At 42.7% G+C, this 19,014-nt stretch overlaps 1 protein-coding gene across 1 annotated transcript; it reads left to right on the top strand.

Annotated features, from left to right (window-relative positions):
* The first annotated feature begins 255 nt into the window (after positions 1-255).
* Positions 256-18,356, top strand: LOC129708180 (platelet endothelial cell adhesion molecule-like). Its single transcript, XM_055653794.1, has 6 exons — positions 256-868; positions 3,691-3,735; positions 5,963-6,265; positions 11,585-11,878; positions 14,796-15,074; positions 16,719-18,356. The coding sequence occupies exons 1-6, from the start codon at positions 829-831 to the stop codon at positions 16,799-16,801; spliced, it is 1,044 nt and encodes a 347-aa protein (XP_055509769.1). The 5' UTR covers positions 256-828; the 3' UTR covers positions 16,802-18,356.
* The last annotated feature ends 658 nt before the right edge of the window (positions 18,357-19,014 follow it).

Raw genomic sequence — 19,014 nt, 5'->3', positions numbered from 1 at the left:
AGACAATTTTACAGCAAGCGCTGTAGGGCAGCAACTCTACCGCTGCGCCACCATGCCGCCCTGTAAAGGGCACTCACAGTTTTTAAAAGGGGCAATGGTAATATTTATTTCCTTCACAGCTATTTCTGGTTTGACCTCCCCCCCTCCCCTCCCTCCCCTCAGGCAACAAGGGTCCCGACCCGAAATGTCACCCATTCCTTCTCTCCAGAGATACTGCCTATCCTGCTGAGTTACTCCAGCAATTTGTGTCTATATTTGGTTGAAACCAGCATCTGCAGTTCCTTCCTACAAAGTATTTTAATACTAACAGACTACCCCAACATCGTGTAGGTCACAGTAGCGCAGCTGCCTTACCGCAAAATGCAGCGCCAGAGACCCGGGTTCGATCCCGACCACGGGGGCTGTCTGTATGGAGTTTGTACGTTCTCCCCGTGACCTGTGGGATATTATCCGAGATCGGTTTCCTCCCACACTCCAAAGACGTGCAGGTTTGTAGGTTAATTGGCTTGATAAATGTAAACATTGTCCAGTATAAAATTGTCCAGTGATGAGTGATGATCTATCAGCGTATTACATCTAGATCTAGGTTTCGGAAACAAATTTTACATTAACGTACAAACATGTACGTCTTTGGAGCGGGGGAGGGAGTGTCGGCGGTTGGAAACAAACTATGTTCACACCTGTGTCAGGTTTTTCATCTTTGAAATATGATAAATCTAGTTTTCTTCTTTCACTTTTGTTCCTTGCCTATATACGTACTGCGAAGTCTCTTTTTCAGCACAACAGGAAAACACTCTTCCTAGGCTACATATCAACGTTCGTGTCAAAATGTTGAGAGCTATCACCATGGTTTTAATGCTGCTGCTATGTAAGTTTATTGCAAAAGTCCTTTTTAGTATTTTGACAATGTAAATGTGGGAAGTACTGCACAGAATATATCTGCAGATGCATCTACATATGCAGAAGTCTTACAGGCATTTCGGGAACTAGAAAAGAGTCAAAAAGCAGTTAATTGAACAAACTGCAAAAGACAAAGTGCTGGAGGAACTCAGCGGGTCAGGCAGCATGTGAGGGAGGGAAATGTTTGCCGTCAGGACCATATAGAAGATGCTGATGAGTCCATTTCCTCCCTGGATGCTGCTGACCCGCTGAGTTCATCCAGCACTTTGTGTTTTGCTCAAGAATCCAGCATCTGCAGTTTCCTGTGTCGACATTGAAGTTATTAGTTGGTGGAGGGCTATCAGTATCGTATGCTTGAGACTAAGAAGATGCAGGAGATGAATGTGTGGCTGGAGGGACAGTGGAGGAATAAAAGCATTAGACTGAGATTAATTTGAGACCAGCTCTGTACCTCTGCAAATGACATGAGTTGTGCCACAATGGGACACAGTCCCTTAACCTCATGGTGAAATGTATTGGTACTGTTGGACAGGGTTTGAACTTGTTAAACGGGTAAAAATCAGAAGGGCGTAAGGCTAAGCTGGAAATGGGGCTTCAGAGAAGTGGGTATTTTGGACGGCACTTCAGTGGAGCACTGGACTGTATTAGGAAGGAGCATGAGATTGCGTTGGCAAATCGAGTCAGAGTAAGAAAAATTAATACAATTAAAATGGGATAAATGCAGACTGGCTAATTCTGAAAATACTGTCATAAAAACAGACAATAAACTGCTCAAAGAACAAAAAGGGGTGAAGTTGAGAAAACCAGAGAAAACAACAAAAGTTCCTGGAGACCGATGCTGATTAACATATGTTTAAGAACGAACTGTAGATGCTGGAAAAATCAAAGGAAGATAAAAATGCTGGAGAAACTCAGCGGGTGAGGCAGCATGTATGGAGCGAAGGAATAGGTGACGTTTCGGGTCGAGACGTCAGTCTGAAGAAGGGTCTCGACCCGAAACGTCACCTATTCCTTCGCTCCATAGATGCTGCCTCACCCGCTGAGTTTCTCCAGCATTTTTATCTAACATATAACTTATTTTCTGTTATAACTTATAAATTATAAACCTTAATTTGAAAGGTAGATGATAAGCAATAAATCGATATAATGGATATGATCTGATCGAGACGTCTCCAGCATTTTGTGTCTACCTTTGATAGAGACATGGTTGCATGTGAAAAATGCTGGGAATTGAATCCTCAGGATGTTTCTCATCTTGGAAGGATAATTTAAAGGGAAAAGGATGTAAGATAATTTAGTTTAGTCGAGTTTATTGTCACGTGTAGCGAACAAGATCAGTGGATGGAGAGTGATTTTGGCTCAGAAGCTCATCTTATTGATTTAGTTTGGGTGGAGATGTGATAGTAAGGATGATTGATCCGAGCAGTATATTGGCCCCTAACATTAAGTGAACTGCAAGGTTTTACTGGTAGTGTTGGGGAGGGTTTAAGTGTATTAAACGGGTAAAAATCAGAAGGGCGAAAAGCTCTAGGGTAAAAATCAAAGCTCACCTGCCCAAGTTCAATCACTGGGCTCCATATCTTTGCCTAACTCGCATGTGTTCTTTTGAACACAAAAGTATGTTTTAATAAAAAAATACCTGGAAACTGTTAAACATTCTTTATCTTAGGAAATGTGTTTCTGTCATTTTAAAATAAGTGTTTCAAAAGACAGTAAAAATGTTTACAAATATTAATGAACATGCGATTATTTATGGGGTTAGCCATGAAAGAATCAAATTTTCGTTAATATTTTGAAACTAAAATGCGTAAATAATTAAACAGAACTCGAGTTGTGTGCGTTACTGTTTTTGTGTTTATGCTGGTGCTCTCATCTCCTGTTCTGGTTTGCTCTTTCTCTTGCCGATCGCCTTATGTGTTTGAACTCTTTCTTTCAAGTGACCGTGGTTTCTTTACCATGTGGTCTGAAGAAGGGTCTCGACCCGAACCGTCACTCATTCCTTCTCTCCGGGGATGCTGCCTGTCCCACGGAGTTATCCCAGCTTTTTGTGTCTTTCTGTAGTTTCTTTAGCCCCACAAACCAACTTAATTTGATCTGATAGATAAGAATGGAAAATAAGTTATATATAAGTTATAGGTTATAGCCATGCTGCCTGTCCCGCTGAGTTACTCCAGCATTTTGTGTCTATCTTCAGCACCTGCAGTTCTTTCCCACACAATATTAAGGGACAGAAGTTTAGGGGTAACATGAGGGGGAACTTCTTTACTCAGAGAGTGGTAGCGGTGTGGAATGAACTTGCAGTGGAAGTGGTGGAGGCAGGTTCGTTGGTATCATTTAAAAATAAATTGGATAGGCATATGGATGAGAAGGGAATGGAGGGTTATGGTATGAGTGCAGGCAGGTGGGACTAAGGGGAAAAAAAGTTGTTCGGCACGGACTTGTAGGGCCGAGATGGCCTGTTTCCGTGCTGTAATTGTTATATGGTTATATGGTTAATATTAGCTCCTTATTCTTTTCACCTCAATAGCTGGATTTAATTGCTTGATTAATCATTGTAGTTATCATCGTATTGTTGTACGCATCATTCAACAGAGGTAAATACAGAAGATAATTACCTGAACTTCTTCTTTCGTGTGGCGTGCACAGCCTAAAGTTGTTGGACAACTTGTTCTATTTGATCTACCGTTTGTGCACGTCGAGTTGATTGCATTAGTCGAAACAGGGCGGACCACGTGAAGGTTGCAATCTTCTACCCCATTACCTAAACTACATTGTCTTTTCATTTTTCAGCTAAAGTCTGTAAATTAGACAGCCTTAAAGCAGACCTCCAGCAAGGTAAGAAAAATATCAAATGTAATTATCTAAAATTATTCCACAGCCAGAAATAGTGGTAGAGTTATACATCACAGGAACAGACTGTGATGTCCTTGCCGACCATTGTAGAATATAAAATGATATATCTTTTGTTTCCTTTTCCTCTGACTAATCTGAAGAAGGGTCTCGACCCGAAACGCCACCCATTCCTTCTCTCCAAAGATGCTGCCTGGCCCGCTGAGTTACTCCAGCTTTTTATGGCTATCTTTGAGTTCAGTGTTTAATGTTGTTAGTCATATTTTCAGCGTTTGTAGTTTTTTGGCATAACTATATTAATGTTGGCAAATAAACTGATTTTAGGACTAATTATCACTTTTATTTTCAAAAGGTCCAAACATTAGTCGAATGTGGCACTGACTACATTGACTCAGTAGTCTTATCTGATTCAAGTTGTGGACATGAGGAACTTTGTCTCCCATGTATTCCAGTCAGCATGAGGCATTCTACCTGATCTATTCCTCTCATTATCTTATACACCATAAGGTCACTCCTCATCCTCCTGGGCTCCAAGGAATAGAGACCCAGCCTACTCAATCTCTCCCTATAGGTCTCAACATTTTCTAGTCCTGGCAACATCCCCCTAAATCTTCTCTGTACCCTTTCCAGCTTGACGACACCTTTCCTATAACATGGTGCCCAATACTCTAAATGCGGGCCTCACCAACGTCTTATACAACTGCAACATCACCTCCCGACCACTCAATACTCTAGCTGATGAAGGCCGATGCGCCAAAGGCCTTTTTGACCACCCTATCTACCTGCGACTCGACTTGCAATGAACCATGCGCCTGCACTCCTAGATCCCTCTGCACTACAACACTCCCCGGAGCCCTGCCATTCACTGTGTAGGTCCTGCCCATGTTAGACTTACCAAAATGCAACACCTCACATTTGTCTCATTAAATTCCATCAACCATTCCTCAGCCCACCTGGCCGATCGATCAAGATCCTGCTGCAATTTTTCACAACCATTTCTCACTATCTGCAAAGCCGGCCACTTTATCTAGCAATGTTACAAAATTTTGAGATTTTAAAAATCAAGTCTGCAATTTATCCCATCAGATAAAGCATAAAAAGAAGTTTAATTTGACACCTAAATTCGCTTTCATATCTCAAGTATTTAAAACGTTATGGCCATTTTCATACTCGGAAAATAGCATCTTGTTCCCTATTGATTTTCTATGGACATAACAAAAAAGCTGTGATCGTGGACAGTCAAAAGCCCATAACTTTCATAAAAATTAAGAGAACTGAATGAAATTTTCAGTTATCATAGATTGAAGCATTCTGAAACAAATATAAATCAATCTTACTTGGATGACCTGAAATTAAAGCATATAATTAGTTAGTTACCCAATTGGAGCTAATTTCAAACTTCAATTACTAGATCTAAACATCTATCCATTTCTTAATAAATGATTAACATTTTTAAATAGCCTAAGTGTCCAAATAATATTCACAAATAATTCACAATAAAAACATGATTTTTAAATCTCATTTACACTAATTTATAGGCCAAATGGAAGTAATTTAGTGTTCAATTGCTGTAAATTAAAATCAGCTTTCTAGTGGGTTCCTGTGAACGCGCTGGTTTAGAACATTCGCATTGCGCTAGATTTGTGCCCTCAAATGACCAGAAAAATACTGCGGGATATAATGGGCCCAAAATGAGCTACTTGCAACATTAAACTTTGTATAAAAGGATCTTAAGAAGCCCTTTTCAATGTAAAAATAAACAGCCTACCTTCTGTTGTCTGCTGTATGAGATCCGGCCGGTTGCCGGTGGTCGCGGGTTTAGAGGTTAATTTTTAAACTACTACAACAATTATATAAAGCCTTTAAAACTAATAATAGCTAAAGCGACGGAATATTCCAGCGATTTTCCGTTAATAATTAACTAGGCTGAACATCCACGATTTGAACAGCCTAGTGAAAATCGCGTTTTAAACCCGCCCCCCTCTAAACGGCGCCAATATTGCGCACACCCGCAGCGACAGATTTTCAGCGACGCTTCAGGTAGGCTTTGCAACATACCTACTTTATCTAACTAAGCAAGCGCAGGTGGCACTAGAAACCACCTGCTGCCTCTCGCTCTTACATTCTCATTTTCTTGTGGCTGCGTATATACGGGATGTTTTTCTTTTATTAAGAACAAAATCTAATTTCTGTTCCTTTTCCGACCTTGCAGGTGTGACTTTAAACAATGTACAAATGAAATTCGCCCCCGAGACTTCAGCTGAAGTGGGAAGCCGTATCACCCTGACTTGTTCCGTGAATATCGTGGCTGCCTCTTCCCTGACGAGTCAGATTTCATACCTCTTTTACAAAGGGCCAGGGAGTGACGTCCTGCTGAATAGCACCGTGTCTTCAGAGCAAAGATCCCAGGTGACCATCGAGTCTGCTCGAGCATCACACACTGGATACTACTCTTGTGTCGTGAAAGTGGGAAATAAAGCAGCCAAGAGTGAAGTCTCACACCTAGACGTTGCAGGTAATGTGAAGCACAAAACATATTGTGCACTCAACATGAAGCATGAAGAAAAGAACAGGCTTTAGTCAAGAGTGTTTTATTGTCATATGTTCCAGATAGAACACTGTAAACAATATAATAAACAAGAGAGAAAAAGGTCTAAAGAAACGTAGAAATTAGGTGCAGGAGTAGGCCATTCGGCCCTTCGAGTCAGCACCGCCATTCAATTTGATCATGGCTGAGCACCTCGTTCCTGCCTTCTCCTCATATCCCCTGACTCCGCTATCTTTAAGAGCCCTATCTAGTATCCAGGGAAACGGCCTCCACCACCCTCTGAGGCAGAGAATTCCACAGACTCACAACTATCTGTGAGAAAAAGTGTTTCTTCATCTCCGTTCGAAATGGCTTACCCTTTATTCTTAAACTGTGGCCCCTGGTTCTGGACTCCCCCAACATCGGGAACACGTTTCCTGCCTCTAGCGTGTCCAAACCCTAATAATCTTATATGTTTCAATAAGATGCCCTCTCATCCTTCTAAACTCCAGAGAGTACATGCCCAGCCGCTCCATTCTCTCAGCATATGACAGTCCCACCATCCCGGGAATTAACCTTGTAAGCCTACGCTGCACTCCCTCAATAGCAAGAATGTCTTTCCTCAAATTTATCGCAAACTATCCCTTAACTCTAAATATTACTTATTCTGTAACTTATATCCTAAGTTACAACTGTCACCTTTCTAACCTCTCATATATCTCCAATATTATTACACCACTATTGATGGTAGGTTATTAGTTGTCTCCATCTGACAGTCAGGAATCCCTCGCTCTCCATCACCACTTTATTATGCTCTTTAACATCTACCTCTTGATCCAAACTTTTAAGCTCTTATACATCGGCGAGACCAAACGTAGACTGGCCGATCGTTTCGCTGAACGCCTTTGCTCAGTCCACGTGGACCTACCTGCTCTCCCAGTTGCCGAACACTTTCCCCCTCCCATTCCCACACTGACCTTTCTGTCCAGGGCCTCCTCCATTGTCAGAGTGAGGCCAAACGCAAATTGGCGGAACAGCGTCTCATATTTCGCTTGGTCAGCTTACACCCCAGTGGTATGACTGTTGATTTCTCTAACTTCAAGTAACCCCGGCACTCCCTCTCTCTCCATCCCTCCCCCCCAGCTTCAAAATTGTCTTGCTGAGTATCATTGAATTGAATTGAATAAATAAATGTTAGTAGCCAAGTATGCAAGGAATTTGCCTGTACTCATTTTCACCTGACACACAGCCAACAAAAGCCTGTTCCCTTTATCATCATTACTTTTTTGCATATCTTTCATTCATTTGTTCTCTATCTCTCTGCATCGTCTATATCTCTCGTTTCCCTTTCCCCCGACTCAGTCTGAAGAAGGGTCTCGACCCGAAACGTCACCAATTCCTTTTCTCCAGAGATGCTGCCAGACCCGCTGAGTTAATCCAGCACTTTGTGGCTATCTTTGGTTTAAACCAGCACCTGCAGTTCCTTCCTACACTGGTATCTGTTATGCCTGGTTCCAGTTCAATTAATATTAACAGCATCACTAATCTAGACAGAGAGTCACTGAATCGATCACCATACTGGCAAGAAACCTACGTATTGCCGAGAGTGATCCAAATGTGAACAAGTACTAGCATTGAATATAATGTGGTGTAAAATGGATGCTGAGGAGTTTTAGCTTAGTTTAGAGATACAGCACGGAAACAGGCCCTTCGGCCCATTGAGTCCGCACAGACCAGTGACCCCCGCATATTAACACTGTCCGACACACACTACACAATTTACACATACACCAAGCCAATTAACCTACACACCTGCACGTCTTTGGAGTGTGGGAAAACCCACACAGTCACGGGGAGAATGTACATACTGTTATCTGGAAATATCAACACCATTCCAGGTCCATACACTCCCCCAAGTACCCATGTGGTGTATGTCGTAAGGTGGTGAAGTGGAGGCACCAAGCCATTGAGTGGGTGGACCAAGTGTTTGTATTTTTGCAAATTCATGTCTCCTACTGTTGGATATGTACTACATGTGGCCTCACAAATTTCACCTCATCTATTTTTGACATGGATAGTTTTGAATTGTCAAATCCATTTGATCCGTTAGCTGCATTACCTGACTCTAGTGTTGGGTCTTTAGACCTTAACAACTTGGAGCCAAGAAGCATTCGCCATCCCACTTCTAGCCCCAAATGTAGCAGTGTTAGTCAAGGAAGAAAAACCAAACAGAAATCTAAATGCAAGCCCATCAATATTGTGAATATAAACTGCCAGAGTGTTAAAGCGAAGCGTGATCAGTTCCATGTGTTGCTTGACACGGAAAGTCCTGATGTAATAACAGGGCCAGAATCATTGCTGAGCAGCAACATTGCCCCTGGTGGAAATTTTCCCACCAAATTACCAAACATTCAGGGAGGACAGAGGTGGTGGTGATACACATCGGGGAGTTTTCATCGCAGTCAAAGACAATCTCATTGCAAATTAAGAAACAGACCTTATGACAGATTGTTTAAGCATGTGGTCGACATTTGTAAGCAAGGGATGACACCTATGTACATGGGAGTTCGCTTCCGCTCACAATCTACCAATGTTGACTATGTTGAAGCAGCTTGATTGTGCCCTGAGCAAAATCCCACGTCAAGCTTCAGTGTGGCTCTTGGGAGGTTTCAATCTTCCTGACATGGACTGGGAAAATTTCAAGTTCTGGACCTAGTAAACAATGTTGGAAGTTGCCCTCGATCACAACTTATATCAACAAGTAAAAGAGCCGACTAGACTTAACAGCATCCTTGATTTGTGTTTCACAAATTCACCATCTTTTGTGGGAAGCACGGAGGTAATTCCTGGTATCAGCGACCACGAGGCGGTGATTATGAACGCATCGGTGAAATCTAAGTTAGTCCGGCCAGCCAAGCGTAAGATTTTTCTCTACAAGAAAGTCAAGTGTGATGACATCGGGGACTCTCGGCTCAGAAACTCCGACGCGAAGTTGACTTCTGACTCATCATCATCATTCGTGGTCACGAGTATGACTGTCCTCTCATGGAGGACACCTGTGCGTGACTTTGTTTAACGTGGGGAGACTGGTGCACAGACAGCCACCCCTCGGTCCTTGACAGATCTGAGTCAGAATCCAGTGGCATGGAGTCCAAGACGGCCCGACCAGGCGCATCGCTCCAGACGACATCGTTCTCAGGATCTCAGGACCACACAAGCTTCTCCACCACGACAAGATAACAATCCACGGACACGGGTGACAATCCACAGAGATGTGACTTCTGACTACGTTGAATCAAAGACTGTCAATGAGCAAGTGGTACAGAAAGCTATGGACAAATTTATACCCTCCAAAATGACTTCTTCCTGATGGAAATTACCCCAGATAAATATTTCCATCAAGAGAAACATTTATAAAAAAAGAAGTACCTGTGCAGAAAAGCCACAAAACGGCTGTTCAGCAGCCTGGGACATTTGCAAACAGCATCCCAGACACACAGACAGCAAAATTAGGAAAGCCAAGAAGGAGTCTATCCATCATATCATTGGTGGGCGTTTGGAGAGAAGCAACACCAACAACAATAGTCGAAACAGCAAGAGGTGTTTGGTGTCTCAACATTGTCTTCATTTGATGGAACCAAAGTTTGCTCTGCTACAGACCAGGCCAATTCAATGTGTTCAACAGCCAATTTTGGTCAGTTTTTACCAACGAAGGCACAAATAATTTTCCTGATATGCCAGACTCTGAAATTCCTGACATGCCAAACATTGTTATCAGCAAGCAGGGTGTTGAGAAGCTACTGCAAGATGTGAATCCAAACAAAGCTTCGGGCCCTGACACCATTCCTGCGAAGATCCTGAAAGAATGTTCCTCTTCGATTGCTCCAGTGGTAACTAAGATTTTTCAGAAATCATTTGGATCTGGCTAGGTAGACAAAAATACTGGAGAAATTCAGCGGGTGAGGCAGCATCTATGGAGCGAAGGAAGTCTGAAGTCAGAAGGAAGTCTGAAGAAGGGTCTCGACCCGAAACGTTGCCTATTTCCTTCGCTCCATAGATGCTGCCTCACCCGCTGAGTTTCTCCAACATTTTTGTCTGCCTTCGATTTTTCCAGCATCTGCAGTTCGTTCTTAAACATTTAATTCTGGCTGTTTACCGGATGCTTGGCGTGAGGCTAACGTAATTCTGCTTTACAAGAAAGGCAATAGAAGTAACACTGGAAACTATAGACCAGTTTCATTGACATCAATTCCATGCATATCCTGCATCATCATATCATGAATCATTTTGATCAATACCATATTGTGGTCGCCATGCGACACTGTTTCCACAAGGGACGTTCCTGTGACACTCAATGATCTGCTCTTGTTGACGCCCTTGCAAAGATTTTGGATGATAAAGGCCTGGCGGATCTGATTATCATGGACTTCAGTAAGGCGTTCGATTCCTTGCCCCGCTGACGTCTTTTGATGAAAGTTCGCTACATGGGAAATAGAAACAGCAAATTGAAGTGGATTTCCTTACAAACCGCCACCAACAAGTTATGCTGGAGGGTGTTACTTCCAACAGAGCTAAAGTTTAATCTGGGTTTCCCCAGGGTACCGTCCTGGGACCCCTACTATTTTTTGGCATATGTCAATGATCTGCCTTAGAAGATCCACTCAACAGTTAGACTCTTTGCAGGTGATTGTGTTCGCTACAATAGAATACAATCCATGGAGGATTCGGAGAGACTCCAACAAGACCTTGATGCTTTAGTTAAATGGGAAGGAGATTGACAGATGTCAAATTCATCCAGTCAACCAACGACCAGGCAATCGGAGAGTTTTCAAATACAACATCATCCCAACAGATAAAGACTGTTATGGGTATTCATTGTACCTAAAGAAAATCCACGAATGGAATCGTCTCCACCATGACATTCACTCTGCACCCGACGTCAAGACCTTCAAGACCACGCTGGAAACAACCGATATTAAGACGCTGACTTCTCAGGCCCACTTTAATATTTAATTGCAACTTTGCACATGACCCTCCTAACCTATGCCACAACCAGTGATGGTGATTGTGCGTCAAGGTTCAGATACAGATACAAACTCCGTACAGACAGCACCCGTGGTCGGGATCGAACCCGGGTCTCCGGGGCCGTAAGCGCTGTGAGGCAGCAACTCTACCGCTGCGCCACCGGGCCACCTAACAATTGGCACCCAATCGGATGTGCTTTGAGCGAGAAGAAACGGTAAACTAAATATTGAACAAGTTTCAAAAGCCATAAAAATTGTTTATTTTTTGTGATTTTTACTTTAGGAAAATTACAAACGCCTCGAATTACCATACATCCATTGAAGGTGATAATGGGAAGTCAAATTGAGCTGCGCTGTGAAGCTGTTGAAGAAGTTCCTCCTCTTGAATTTATATTCTACAAATATAAAAAAGGACAACCTTCCCCCGTGGGCGATAAAACTGTAACCAGTAGAAATTCTGTAACCCACACACTTAAAGTAACAGAAGCAACAGATCAAGCCTACAGCTGTAAAATCAAAGGGAGAAGCTTGGAGACTTCCTCAAACTGCAGTGAAATAGTCGGCATAACTGTGCAAGGTAAGTTAATCGACAATGAAATGACCTTCTTCTTCTTCTTGCGTCTGTAGGACCCTAGGCACACAAAAATGCCGGAGGAACTCAGCGGGTGCAGCAGCATCTATGGAGCGAAGGAAATAGGCAACGTTTCGGCACGATATGTTGCCTATTTCCTTCGCTCCATAGATGCTGCTGCACCCACTGAGCTTCTCCAGCATTTTTGTGTCCCTTCGATTTTCCAGCATCTGCAGTTCCTTCTTAAACAAGTCTGTAAGACCCTGTTGTGACTAGCACAATGAGTACATGTCCGACATCTTAGAAACATAGAAAACATAGAAAATAGGTGCAGGAGTAGGCCATTCGGCCCTTCGAGCCTGCACCGCCATTCAATATGATCATGGCTGATCATCCAACTCGGTATCCTGTACCTGCCTTCTCTCCATACCCCCTGATCCCTTTAGCCACAAGGGCCACATCTAACTCCCTCTTAAATATTGCCAATGAGCTGGCCTCAACTACCTTCTGTGGCAGGGAATTCCACAGATTCACCACTCTCTGTGACAGATTCACCACTCTCTTGTAAGAAGAGTTTATTTCCAACAACTAACAGAAACTTCTAGAAGGCCACGTGTTATCAGTAACGAAGCACAGGCACACTCGCCACTTCTACTCTTGGCCTCAAGGGGCACTAGCATTGACACTACATTTACATTACAGGGCGGTACAGTGCAATAGGACTTTATTGACCCCAGGAGGGAAATTGATCTGTCAACAGTCATAAAAACACAAGATTTTGGTCTCCATTTATCGACATTACAAGTATAAGGTGCAACATAACTTGGAAAATAAATGGTTTCAGGACCTGGTGAGGGGTGTGTAAAGATACAAAGTAGGTATATCCCGTTTATCTTATTTTACTTTCTGATATCTTCTGTTCTCTATTTTTCTCTTTCTTTTTCTTTGGTTTTCTTTTTAACTCTTTTTCGTGTTTTACGTTTCTACGGGTCTCTCTTCACTCGTGGTCACTCTCTCACGCACTTACTATCCCATATAACTCTTTCTACTTTCCTTCTTTTTAAAGTTTAAAACAAGAAGTGGTACAGGAAATGTATTATGGTATTTTTGGCATATATCAATGTAATGTACATTACTTCTAATAAATTAAATATTTTAAAAAAAATCAAAGCACAAGATGGATAGTTATATGGACGGGAAAGGAATGGAGGGTTATGGACTGAGTGCAGGTAGATAGGACTAGGGGAGAATAAGTGTTCGGCACGGACTAGAAGGGCCGAGATGGCCTGTTTCCCTGCTGTAATTGTTATATGGTTATTCATGAAACATGAAATTAAAATGACAAGTGGTAAGGATTGGGGATGTGCAAAGATTGGGGGGGGGGGGGGGGGGGGGGGGGTGTCAGTCTACCCCACGACAGAAGGGGATGGAGTTGTACGGTTTGATGGTCACAGGGAAGAAGGATTTCCTGCGGTGTTCTGTGCTGCATCTTGGTGGTGCAGTTGTTACATTTGCCACATTAATAATCCCAAAACCTGGATTAACAATCCAGTGATTTGAGTTCAGGTCTTCCCATAGCTGCCATGAAAATTAAACTCAATGATTAATCTTTAAAGAGAAACACTCATCATGAGTAAGAATGACTCCAACACTACAGGATTGACATGAAAGCCGATCTCGTTCACTTAACTCTCTTCAAGGAAGTAAACCAGGCCTACATGCGCCACCTTGTGGTTGATTCTTAAATGGTTGAGCGAGACCAGAAGACATAATTGCAGAATTTAGGCCATTCAGCCCATCGAGTCTACTCCATCATTCAATCATGGTTGACCTATTTTTCCCACTCAATCCCATTCTCTTGTCTTCTCCCCATAACCTTTGACACTCTTACTAATCAGTTGAAGGCCAAGACAGGTTCAATACACTGAATGTGTAGGAAGGAACTGCAGATGCTGGTTTAAACTGAAGATGGACACAAAATGCTGGAGTAACTCAGTGGGTCAGGCACCATCTCTGGAGAAGGAATGGATGATGTTTCGGGTTAAGACCTTTCTTCAGACAGAATCCTTATCGGGAATAAACTCCATCTGAAAAAGCTCTTCGCATCTTTCCATCTGTATCTTTTCTAGCTTGCTGCGGACTTTGACGATCTTCCTTGCTATCCACACATCACCAATGTCCGTGTCATTGGCAAACATTGCTCCTCCATTCCCATCCAAGTTGTTTAATATATCACAAACGACAAGGGTTCTGGCATTGAACCTTGTGGTACACCACTGGTCACAGTCAGAGTGGATGTGGAGAGGATGTTTCCACTGGTGGGAGAGTCTAGGACCAGAGGTCAGAGCCTCATAATTAAATGGCACTCGTTTAGAAAAAAGGTGAGGAGGAACTTCTTTAGTCAGAGGGGAGTTCATCTGTGGAACTCATTGCCACAGAGGGCCGTGGAGGCCAAGTCAGTGGATATTTTTAAGGCAGAGATAGACAAATTATTGATTAGAACGGGTGTCAAGGGTTTTGGGGAGAAGGCAGGAAAATGGGATTAGGAGGCAGAGATCAGCCATGATTGAATGGTGGAGTAGACTCGATGGGCCGAGTGGCCTAATTCTATTTCTATAACTTGCGAACTTGTGAGAAAAGCATCCTTCCGCCTCCAGCCTCGGCCTCACATTGAATCTCACATCGGTTCTGGTGCCTTAACCTTCTGGGCCAGCCTAGCTCGTGGGCCCTTGGACAGAACAAGGTTTAGAATGATCAAACAAGACAATTACAAACACAGGAAGAGTAAGAGTCGCCCATTCCCTCTCTCCAGAGACGCTGCTTGTCCCGCTGAGTTACTCCACCATTCTGTGTCTATCTTAAGACCAGGTGTTAATCGAAAATATTGAACCATTCATGCATTTTGTCGGACTTATCATTTCAGATCCATTTTCACGTCATGCATTCACAATTGAACCGAAAAATGGGATTCACGAAGGGGATAAACTGACCATCACGTGCACAGTCAGGATGTCATCATTAATTACATCGCAGATGAAACCTCAACTAATGATCTTGAAGGGTGTAACTCTAATGAAGAGAAATTATAGTCTTGAAATAAAATATTCTAAAGTGGCAAGCTCAAAGGATACAGGCAATTACTCCTGTATCGCGATGTGGAATCAGACATCGAAATCTATTCAAAAGCAGGTGATTGTGGCAGGTAATTATTAATTCTTATTATTTATTATTTATTATTATTATTTATTATTATTATTTTTATTAAGCTTTCAAGATCCAGATAAAAGACGACATTACATTGAATACATTACATAAAACACCATAAAATACACATAAAAGCTTAGAAAATTACTTATAAGAGCATCATAAATTATATACAAAAAACACAACACATGGTATAAAATCCAGAATAAAAGGAAAGATCAGTGTCCTACAACGAGACAACTACACTAATGTCTCCACAGCTGGGATTGGTAAGGCCCATGTTTATTATAATTTATAAATGCATGAGATTCACCTCTGTTGTGACTGATCATAGAGATGTCTATCTGCACAACGCTGTGTGCTGGAGTCATTTAATGCAAGGTTCATACCAAGCTATGCTTCTATTATCAATGTTAACCTGGTAGTCCAACAGAAATGTTGAACAGAACTGGGCAATATTCTGATAGAATACTGCTATAACTTTTTCACATTGTGTATTCACAATTGAACCACATTATGGAATATCAGGAGGCGTTAAACTAACCATTGCAGAGTCCAGTCAGTTTATCGCGTCATATATTCCGCATTATTCATATACATTTACATCTGAAGTGCCTTCAGTAATGCGATCTTTTGTGGGGATTAGCAACCCATGCAGGGAATTGTGCATGTAGCCCAGGCCATCATGGAAACTTCTCCCTTCCATTGACTCCATCTACACCTCGTGCTGCCTTGGAAAGACCACTAGCATTATCAAGGATGAGTCTCAGCCCTAGACACTCCCCCTTCTCCCCTCTCTCATCAGGCAAGTGTCAAAGTTTGTTTCTTAAAAAAGCAGATAGCAACAAAATCTGTTAAAGGTAAAACATGGCAATCTTTAATTGATTCGTCAGATGGTAATGGCAAGATTATAATGAGCACAAACGTTCCTCGGTGCTTCTCGGGCTCCACTCACAGAACAGAGGAAAGTTAGCACAATTATACATTTTTCTTATCAGTAAAACACTCCTACCAAGTCTGAACATGGCATGACTGAAAGATTCTGCAGCCTTTCAGAATATAGGAAAAGTTGGGTCCAAATCAAGCTCATCCAATAACAAGTTATTACTTATCTCTGGAGCGTCAGCTACTTTTTTCAATCTTGGCTTCTTTATGGCCTTGAAAGAAGCACATGTTATTACTGCAGGATTCCATCTTAATGTCTTTATTGAAAAGACAATCTGTCCTTCATATTGTGTTCCATATAATTTACAAAGTCATTCAGACTTGGCACTGAGCCATTCTTTTGTTCTACTGGATCTTGCTCGAAGGTGACCGGACACGTCAGTCAATGATGCCGGCAGTCGCCGAATAAATGGCCAAGTGGGACAGGCCCTTAATAGTGCAATAATAACAATAATAGTCTATTGTAGTTCAGAGCTTATTGGAGGTTGTAGTGTTTAATAGCCTGATGGCTGTAGGAGCTAAATGAGCTGTTCCTGAACCTGGTCGTTACAGTTTTCAGGCTCCTGTACCTTCTTCCCGATGGCAGAGGTGAGATGAGTGTGTGGCCAGGGTGGTGTGGGTCTCTGACGATGCTGCATGCCTTTTGTTAACCTAATATTAAATGTAAGTTGCCGTCTACTCTGCTCTATTTACACAGACTCAACTCAAGGTACAGTGGCATCGATCAAGACTTTGGTCACCGCACTGCTCCTCGGTGCCTGCACCATTCACCCCGACTAACCAAGCAAGAACAAGGACGCAAGAACAAGGACGCAAGAACTAGACCCGGGTACAGGCCCCATCCAGCTGCTCGCTAACAATAGCATCACCATGAACCGTTTACCTCAGTGCTACTTTCCTTATCCCTTCATTTAAGTATTATACAAAAATTAAACAATATAGGTCCTGAATGTACTCAGACCTTGAGGTACTTTATGAGAATTTATTTTTCAAATGTAATTCTATTTTTATAACTTTGGGGGATGGAACAGCGTCAAGTCAAGAGAGTTTTATTGTCATGTGTCCCAGATAAGTCAATGATATTCTTACTTGCTCCAGCACAACAAAATATGTGACCATAATACAAAATGGAAGATAAAAGTTCAGTGTGCTCATAGACCATAGATACACAATAATATAAACAGATATAGTGCAATAATAATAATACTGTTTTTTGTTCAGAGCTTATTTGATGTTGTGTTTAATAGCCTGATGGTGAGCAACGGTGAGATGAGTGTGTGACCAGGATGGTGTGGGTCTTTGATGACGTTGGCAGCCATTTTGAGGCAGCGACTGCGACAGATCCCTTCGATGGTGGAGAGGTCACAACTTTTTGCAGTCTTTACCGCTCCTGGATGTTCAAGTTGCTGTACCAGGCCACGATGCAGCCAGTCAGTGTGCTCTCTACTGTGCACCTGTAGAAGTTCGAGAGGAACTCTCCTAGTGGCAGCATGCTGTAAAGGTTGTAACTTTGTTTGCTCCCTCAACTTTTAACTTCTTGCTTATCACTCTTTCAATGTTACTCGTTATGACTTGGTTTCAAGGCACGGTCTAACCTGTCTTAAAGTGTTGATAACACTTTTATACGCTTCAATCATGTAAAGGATGGAGACAAGAGGAAAAAAAGAGCTTCTCCAAGGAAGGAGTGTGGGGAAGGTGCAGCTTCTGATTCTGGTATCTTAGAAGCAATATCAAAAATGAACAGAGAAAGGAAAACAAGATTCTGCAGTTTGGAAGAAATGATGAAAGGAATTTCGAGCAAATTGAAGGAAGTTCAAGACAAGCCGATTATGTTACAAGATGAATCTCGTGAACAGAAGGAACAAATTGATAACTTGCAAACCTTGGGTCAGGAAAGAGATTTGAAGATTGAAAAACTGGAACGGAAAATGAATGAAAATACTCGGGCACTCGAACAATACAAGATTAAAAATATGGATCTGGAAAATGGATATTGGGATGAGGATAGGTGATTGTGAGTGGGATATTTGTTATACTGATTGTATTGGGAAGGGTGATTATACGGTGATGGGTTGTATATATGACTAAGATACTGTATAGTATATGAGGGTTTTTTCTTTTTTTTTTTTCTCACTTTTTTGTATGGCTTTGTAAATATTTGATTAGTGTATAAATGTAATTAATTTGGTGTGCATATAGCTGCTGGTGTACATATGGTGTATATATAGCTGCTAAAATGTGTATAAGATGACGGACTGCAGGAGTGATGCGCCGTTGTGTATGGTTGCTCCGCCTGCAGTCCGTCCTTTCACCCTTTTTTATTTTTATTTTTAGTCCTGTTTGTTGGAGGTCTTTTACGTGGTGGGTGGGGGGAGGGGAAGGGGGAAACTTTTCCTGGTCCCTACCTGGTCGGAGAGGCGGTTTCCCTCCGAGCTGCTTCTTCGCCCTTTCCTCGCGGCCTACCATCAGACTGTTGCAGCGTTTCCTGTCGGGATCGGCCGGGACTACAGCTTTGGCGGCGGTGCAGCGCTGGGACACCAACACGGAGTGGGTGATGCCTTACCGGGTCGCCGTGCGGTAAGCTCCGGAGTACTGTGACCGCCGCCCAACATCCGAGGAGCTGTGGCTGCGGAGCGTCCAGTCGCGGGCGGCGCTGGATTTAAACACCGCGGATTCGAGATGACCAGAGTCGGAGCTCCAACCAGCGCGGTCTGAAGACTTCGGGTGCCGCGGTCTCCGGGGAGGAAGCGGCCGCTCCAGACATTTCCAAGCCGCCGAGGAGTGTTCACCCAATGCCGGCATTCCAGCTTTCTGGCAAGAGGGCCTGAAAACATCGGACTGGCTGCGGAGGCCACAAATAGGCCCCGACCTCGGGTGATCACAGAGGGAGAGGACTGAACTTTCTGATGCCTTTCCCCACAGTGGAAATTTTTTATTCTGTTGTGGGGGGACGTTTGTGTTGAATTATACAATATGTTGTGTCATTTGTCTTA

This window comes from Leucoraja erinacea, chromosome 23, assembly GCF_028641065.1.
Source record: "Leucoraja erinacea ecotype New England chromosome 23, Leri_hhj_1, whole genome shotgun sequence".
Taxonomy (NCBI): Eukaryota; Metazoa; Chordata; class Chondrichthyes; order Rajiformes; family Rajidae; genus Leucoraja; species Leucoraja erinaceus.
Note: the sequence above shows the minus strand (reverse complement) of the source record. Positions and strands in the feature narration are given on the sequence as shown.